General features: G+C 34.5%; 1 protein-coding gene across 1 annotated transcript; it reads right to left on the reverse strand.

Annotated features, from left to right (window-relative positions):
- Positions 1–5,666: 5,666 nt before the first annotated feature.
- Positions 5,667–8,096, reverse strand: LOC132641303 (uncharacterized). The gene has a single exon (XM_060358241.1). The coding sequence runs from the start codon at positions 7,879–7,881 to the stop codon at positions 5,896–5,898; it is 1,986 nt and encodes a 661-aa protein (XP_060214224.1). The 5' UTR covers positions 7,882–8,096; the 3' UTR covers positions 5,667–5,895.
- Between the last annotated feature and the right edge of the window lie 450 nt (positions 8,097–8,546).

The following is an 8,546-nucleotide window of genomic DNA, read 5'->3' on the forward strand; positions in this document are numbered from 1 at the left end:
CAATCTTTATTAGTTGAATTTTGTTCTCCAATATTCGGCGATTGATCGAAAAGTAACAATGTCAACACTAAGTATTTACAAAAAAAAAAAAAAAAAAAAAAAAAAAAAAATCTCCAGTGGAATGAATGCTACTAAGCCGTTCACGAATTATAGGTACATGCATTCCAATTGCGAGCTTGGTGCTACAAATATCGGAATCTAAGTCCACTGTACTTGTTTATTGGATTTACAATTATTTTGACACTTTTTAAAGGCAACAAAAGACTAAATTCCTTTTACTTGATGGGAATCCTAAAAGCCTAACATATTACTTTACAAAATTAAACTTTTTAAGGGATAAATAACACTTTCCAAATGAAAAGAAATGAAAGTGACTTAGATTGATCTCTATATTTTGAATTTTGATATATAGACTACCAATAAGAGTTCCGCTTGAAAGAGTGGAGAATATGTACCATAACTGTGAGATAAAGCAGGTCAAAAAAGTTAAAAATGACAATCATTATCTTCCATCCCAAACAAGTTGATTAAGATTTCAAAAAACTATAGTATTTTTTACAGAATACAAAGGTATTTACGGGATTGTTAAAAATAAAACACCAAATACTGAAAACTCTAGTTAATTCATCACAAGTGTACATATAGAAGGTGATTTTATTAATAGTAAGCTCAATCCTCTCGAAACCATGAAATTTTTTCAGATTTCGTATAACCTATACATCATGCTTTTGGAACTAATTAAAACTTCCAATATTTCACCTCCTATCCCTTTATCAAAAAAAACATAAAAGGGGAGGAAAATAGGCAAATAGAGTGATAATACTCCAGCATAGAGAGGTCATGCATTTTAAACATTACTACTATTATTTCCAGCATGCATCATGCTCAATTCTTCAAGTCTGAGCCGCTCTTTCACAAGAGAAATATAACTTGTAGCCTTATCATCAACGTTCTTGTCGCCGCCACGACCATCTGTGACATAAACTTTGTTTTCAGGTCTCACAAATAAGTTAGCAGCTGGCTTTGTAATAGTCACCTTTGGCTTTGGATCAACTTTATTTTGAGGAGTTTTACAAAAAGATAAGGCAAATTTTGTTGTCATGAAGCCTCCTTGCTTACTGCTTCTTTCAACCTGCATGATTGGTACTAATTTTCTAAATCAAGAAGGTGAATGAAATTTTTGGTATTGAGGAATGTTCCAACAAGCTAGCAGGCCACTTATATAGAATCGAAAGCAGTTGAACGCTAAATTATTTAAACAAGAGCATCGTCCAAAGTGGTGTGTGTTTTTTTTCTTTTCAGATAGAATTGAATCTCTATGGGCGGTGTTGTGGTCCACCGGTAGAGAGATTACACTGATAATGATCAGTTTTACATTGATTCCCCTTAAAGCAGGAATATTTTTAATTTTGTTAATTAAATTAAGAGATCTTCGAATGTTTTTCATCAGGATTCTGGATATATCTAAGATTAGAGGATTAGATTAATATAGGTACACCAATCGATTCCAAAGTAGAATATTAATTAAGAAATGTTAGATTTGCGATTGTAGAGTGATTTAAGTCTTTAATGCAAGACTCACCCCTGCAATTATCTAAAATGTCATTCATCATCAGCTTCTTCAGTAACTTTTTTTTTCCGCATAACTTGCCGTTGTTAGAGCTAGAGGCGAATGACGAATGTAGTCTTATAACACCGGTTCATATAAATCCAGTACTTTTGACTCGTAATATAAATTTATGTATAAAAATGTACAAATATTGCAACAAATAGTAGGTCCGAACCCATAAATTTAATTATATAATAGATTCAATGCTAAAAAACTTTAAAAGTTAAACCCATAGAATTTAAATCTTACATCCATCTGTCGCTTAAAGATACTTTAAAAAAAAAAGGTAAAAGGAGAAAATAAGATTCTCAATTTTATACATTGACAATGTGAGAAGTTGGTAACTATTAGAAAAATGAGATAAGTAATCCATCTATTATAACTTACTATATAATGATAGTGTAAAGAACTTTACACTGGATCAATGTATATTATAAGTTAAATCCAAAAATAAAGACTTTTTGACCATATTTAGTAGAAATGAAACCAGGATTTGAAGCTTGTGGGTTCGGAATTTTAATTCGTTTAAGTTACTGGGTTCTTAAGTAAAAATCTATACATATTCAATAATTTTCAAGACAAATATATGGTTTTAACCAAAGTTATTGGGTTCGGCCGAACACGCAAGTCTTATGCTAGCTCCGCGCTTGATGTTTAGAGCTCCGCGACTGTGAACTTGTAACAAAGATAAACTAATTATTATGCACAGATATGATTGCTGGACTAAAATGATTGAAATGTCAAAAAGAGAACAAGAAATGTCAATAAAATTAATGGATCGCCAACCTAGAGATGTTAATTGGAAGTTGGAGAATTCTAAACAGATAAATGTGGTCCTGGAGTTGTTAAGTTAGTAGTCAAAAATGCCTTTCTCATTCTCTATTTCTTCTTTTTTTTGGAGATAGTATTGGCTAAAGGTTGGCAATTCGCAAGCCACAACCTAATTTCTTTTGTGGTGATGCTTTAAAATGTCAAAAAAGTTCATGGTATAGGATGCAAAATTCAGCTTCTCAATTCAGAGAATAAAGAACACAGAAGAGAGAATGATAATGAAGAGAATAGAAAATAGTCAACTCATGTATCATAAAAAAGTCAACCTCCCTCACAAACAACCTCACAAAAAGTCAACATCCCTCACAAATTAAATAATCTCACAAAAAAGTCAACCTCCCTCACAAACAATTTTAATGAAGATGGTAACTAATTCCATGGTACAAGGCAAGATTAGTTGTCAATGCCCTTAATCAGATAAAGATAACGAGAGCTGATTTTGTTTTCTTCATACATGTGATTGTAGGTTTAGCTGCAAAGTCTACATTTATAGGTTAAAAAGTTGGATATGAAAAGTACCTTTCTCCGTGGTTTAAATTCCTCGTGTTGATTCCTTTTAAAATCAAAAGGAAGTTAGTAATTTTTCATTCTTAATTGTTATCATTAAAAGAGGATGCTAATAATGTTAGTCCATTTTTTTTTTTAACCCCTCCCCTCAGGAGCTCCCTCCTTGCTCCCTTGGTGACTCGAACTCGCAACCTTCGGGTTGAAAGTGAAGGGCACTTACCATCTAAGCAACCCTCTCTTGTCATGTTAGTCCATCTCTTCTTATTTGAGGCAGATTTTTTTTTATAAGCAAATTTGATACATTAAATTTTTTACAACCTGTTTCCTTTTTTATATAAAGAATAACATGAGCTAAAATAATATTTATTTTTGATGAATCAAGAAAAGGAGTTACAAATGTGATATCTCACACCATCGGGTGGATACTTTAAGAGGATAAGGGCCAAAAATTTCCCCTTTAACTATTGTATAAATAGAATAAATTTACCCTGATTGAATTTGGTCAAAGAATATGCCCTTATTGTTGTGGCTCAGATTTATCCCTCAAAGTATGAAGAATAAAATAAATTTTTCCTTCATTCGAGTTTGTTTCTCAATAGCCGTTGCGGTTGCCTGTTAGTGGATTAGCTCAAATTTGCTCCTAAAGCTGACGAAATTCACTTTTTTCCAATCTCTTTTAGCGAAATGTTTATTTGATTTCTATTTTCTAAGACGACGAGAGGAAGAACAAAAAAGGAATCAAAAAAAAAAAAAAAAAAAAAGAACACGTCAAAAAGAAAATATTCTTCAGAAATACGCATCAAAATTAGAGAAAGTATTTTCCTAAAAGATTTTTTTTGCTCAATGGATGATTAATAAGTCTTTTCTCTTTTAACTTCTGTCTTTGTTAAAATTAACACTTCTTGTTTGCGTAATAGCGCTTGTAAGCATTTAGCTCAACAAATACAAAATTAATATTTTGTTTGACATGGCAACAACCACAATTTCTTCCACAAACTCAATTTTTTTTTTTTTAATTAAGTGCATGTAATAACTCCTATTAATTTTTAATTATTTTTCACCGACTTGAGAATTTCAACTTAATATTGAATCCTTTTAATATTATTTATTTTTCAAGGAATTGTTTGATTTTTCTGAAATTTGTGTTTTATTTAAGTGTTGTAAATTAAAAAAAAAATTAATGGGGGAAAAGACAGGGACATGATGAGCAACCAGATGTAATTTGGTTCTTTTAACCGTCTTGGTTATGTGTAATTTTTTTGGTTAAAGTTTTTTATAAGTAATTTTGTGGGGTTAACATTATTATCTTGCAAGGTGGAATAGAACTTCATCTCAATAATAAAATATATTTTACTTTCGAAAAAATAATGCGTTGGGGGTTTGTTAGCTTTGAGGGGAAAATATGAGTTAGTCCACTAACAATAAGGGTACAATTGGACCAATTCAAATTAAGGGTGAATACGTTTTATTTTTCATAGTTGAGGAGAAAATATGAGTCAGTACTCTACTGACGATAAGGCATATTTAAAAGGAATAACTACATGACATAATTAACTCTACTATATATTTATATTTAGTAGTTATAGTTTAAAATAATTACATCCCATAACTAATAATAATATGTTAAATACAACTTATAGCTATATAAATATATAAAGTAGAATATCCCATCATCACATTATTCACTTCAACCCAACCCTCCCATCTCCCCCCACTACTCTACCGTCGGCCACCACGAAACCGACGGGTTATTTGAGGGCTCAGATTTGCTTTATTTGAACAAAGCTAAAGAGAAGAGTAGTTAAAAGGTTAAGAGCATGGAGATCCTTGCTGTCTACCTGATAGGCAACTAGCACCTTTGAACCATCACGGTGACCACTAGAAGGATCTGTTGCAGATAAGGGCCTCATGATGTTGGACAAAAAAGGAAGGAGCTAAATAGCCCCATGAGCATAAAAACTGAGTAGATCTTGACCAGATCTGACCGGATATACATCAAATCTTCATCGTCGACAAACATTGCTTTGTCGGAATCTACTATACGTCAGATCCGATATACCTCAGATCCGGTCAGATGTTGCTTTGCCGGACTCTGGCCGATGCTGGCTTTTCCGGTCAGATTCTGGTGCCGGACCTGAAAAATCGTGTTTCTTTTTAGTGTATTTAGTAATTTTTTAGCATATAATTCAGTGTATTCATTAATGTTTTAGCATACAATTCAGTATTTAGGTATATTTTATTTCTTGTATTTCTGTATTTGAGCGTATTCGTTGATTTTATTTCTTATATACAAATGAATACATTGAATTTTGAAGTGTATACAAATGAATAAAGTGAATTTTATTTCTTTGTATTCAGTTTTTGAGTGTATTCGTTAACTTTTTTAGTGCAAAATTCTGTGTTTTGTATACAGCCGATTAAATATAATAAAGTGAATATAATGTAAAAGCAGCTACAATGAATACAGTTGAGTTTGAATACATTTAAATTGAATACAAAATTCAGCAAAATTTAATGACTGTATTCATGGATACAACAACGCGAATACAGTAACAAGTGCTGAGTTTTGTATATGTTTGCTACGTGATGTTTTTTTTTTTTTCCTTTTGAAACATTTCTTAGTTATAAGAGTGAAATATTCTGGTGCCTGATAATAGAAGGAAGTGGGAGATGTGCGATATGGGAATCGGACATATAAAAGAAAAGGAACTCGCCACAGTAGACCTATCCTAACCTCAATCATGGTTTTGAACTCTTCAGCAATCACTCAGAGACATCAAAACTAAATGCTAATCGTACACAAATGGGGTTGACAATTAATTGGATAATACAATGCTGAATCCTAAACAGGGGAGGTTCTTTTTGATTGATAAAATCTATGCTCTAAGTCCCGTGGCACTCATGTAACATATTGTACAAAACTTCTTTTCTGTAGCTTCATTTGAAGGTCATCCATAGAAGTACTGCCAAGCAGCAGCAATACCAGCCACTAATATCACTCTGAGAATCAGCTTATAACTGACTTTTGATGACGAGGATGAGGATGGTGGTTCCAACGGTTTTCCCCTCAATTTAGCTGACAATTTGGACAGTAGCACGCCTATCGAACCACCGGCCTTGGTAGCTTTACTTTTCAGACGCCTCTCCTCCTCTTCGACACGCCTACGTAGCGCATTAAGCAGTGACCCAAAATATAGAGCAAATACAGTGCATGTAATTGTGATAACATTGTATGGCATGCTAAAATCAGGAGTGGTCAACGGTACAAGCAATACTTCTGTGTACCATAGAACAGGGCTTTCTTCCTGTAGCTTGGATAAGATAGGTGACTTGGAAGCAGATTTATCATCAAATAACTGCATGTTTGTTTTGATCTCAGGAAACCTGATTAACGCTGATGGAATGTCAAAACCCTGGTTAGCATCTGGAGGATACTCATCGATGTGCAGAAAACCCTTATCAAACTCCAATGTCAATATCACCGAGTGCACATCACAGGGCAATCGCAATTCTATTTCCATTAGACCAGGGGAAACCTTGTCTTCAGAAGGCGAAACGTTTGTCCTTTCTATCACATCTGCTAAACTATGCGGGCGTTCATCTAGAAACACTTTAAGGGTGTGGTAATAAACCTTAACATACCAAGGCACAACTTGAAACACATCAACCCGTAACGAGCATCTTCCTTCCTCATTGACAGAAGTTTTTGAATACCCACTTCTTCCTACCGACTTTAAGGAGATGGCTATGGCACTTTTTTGGTTCCCACTTCCCATAAGGAACCTGCTAGCCTGCAAGGGTGCCAGTTGAGAAGACCATGTCACAGGACGCTTCCACCTGAACTCCAAGTCAAATGACCTTGAATCACTAAATTCTGCTAGGGAAAATTCATACAGAAGGGATGACTCCTTCTCAAAGCCATAAACTTCTTTAATTACCCTGACAGGGGAATCGGACATTTCAAAGCTCATGTCACTCCAATCTTGAGATATCAAATTCTCAACATCAGATTGTTGTTGCATCTCCGAAGTAGTCTTCAATTCGGACACCAAATTTGGCTCTAATTGGACATACACATTACTAGAATTTGAAAGAACACACCTTCCACTAACTTTCCGTCCAAACAATGAGCTGAGTGACCAACTTGGTTGTTGTATTAAGCCAACAGATGATGTCATGCCACTTCCTAAAGTAACCGGTTGAAGAACAACGGTAAGTGTCTGTTCAAGCACCATTCCAGAATTTGCTGTAGCTAGATCAAATTCATTTGAGACTAAATGCAACCTCTGAGAATGATAAAATCCTCTGTAGATAGAAGGTCTGTCCATCAATGCAGAAAGTCCAGCTTTGTCTCGGCAAGGAAGCAACTTTAGCCAGGGAGTGAGGTTCTCTGTGCAAACAGCCTCACGAGGCAAGGTGCCGTATCTGATATTTGCAGCAAATGACTTGAAGCTCCATTGGGGAGCAGAATAAGCAGTTGATGACTCCAGAAAGTTAATAGAAGCACAAAAGAGCCCTGAAAGAGCATGGGTTAAATTTCTCCAAGAAGCGTCGACCTGATGTTGTGGAACATCAAAAGTAGCCCACAGTTCAACTCCAGGAGGCTTCGCATTTCTACTTGAAATGGGATCATATCCACCCCAGCGTCCATAATTCCAGCGACCTTGTGTGAAGGACAGCTCCATTTCTCGAACTCTAAATTTATGGACCAGTTGAAAAATGGATTTGGGGAAGAGATGGTGATGACTGCCATGTGTACGAGTTGGTGGGACTTTACTTTGGAAATGAAAATGTGCTAACACTTTACGATCTGGTAATGGTCTCAATAACAGTGCTTCTGAGAAGTGTTCTTCTTCCTCTGACCCGATAATAATTGACGACCCGAAACTCTTGAAGAGCACAAGAAAAACCAAAATTGATCTTAACCGAACCATTAATATTGTTATTGTTGATGTTGGTACTGGGAATATGTGGAAGATAAAAGGAGCAATTTCGCCATTAGAAGAGCTGTGTCTTAAAACTTAGATCAAAGGTTTGAATTTGGATCCATTGGGGGTTTTGGCTGGTTGACCCGTTTAGACTTGCCCTTGGATCCGATCTATCCCATTTTGCTACGTGATGTAAATAGGTAAAATATAGCTAAAAAAACAAAAATAAGGCTTTCAGGTTAGTAACTTATGAAATTTTCCCTATTTAAAATCAAATTCAAATGGAGCGTAAAGTTATTCTAGTTTTCATAATTGAGGGTCATTGGCCTGGTTCCCTACTTTAATAGATGTATCAACACGATGAACATCAGTATTAATTTCGTCAATGTGTGGCTTTCACCATGCCACATCGAGCCAAGAATTTGTTGATCAATCTTCTATGACTCAAATTTCATTTTGGCCCCACTCAAATCAACCTTCACTTTCATAAGATTTTTCAGAAATAAGATGTATTTTACTTGAGTAAAAGTAAAGTTAGATTTCTTTATAATAGGTAACCACTATTATACCAAGTAAATATTATGTAAGATTGCAGTTTATGTTATATTTTTTTTCTCTATAATAACGTTTTGCTTATAACAGTAACAATCATTCATATAACATTATACTCT

The sequence above is a fragment of the Lycium barbarum genome, chromosome 5, assembly GCF_019175385.1.
Source record: "Lycium barbarum isolate Lr01 chromosome 5, ASM1917538v2, whole genome shotgun sequence".
NCBI classification, from domain to species: domain Eukaryota; kingdom Viridiplantae; phylum Streptophyta; class Magnoliopsida; order Solanales; family Solanaceae; genus Lycium; species Lycium barbarum.

Bases quoted from the DNA above. Each gene is read 5' to 3' on its own strand.
- LOC132641303 (XM_060358241.1), bottom strand. From the start codon at position 7,881: ATGGTTCGGTTAAGATCAATTTTGGTTTTTCTTGTGCTCTTCAAGAGT.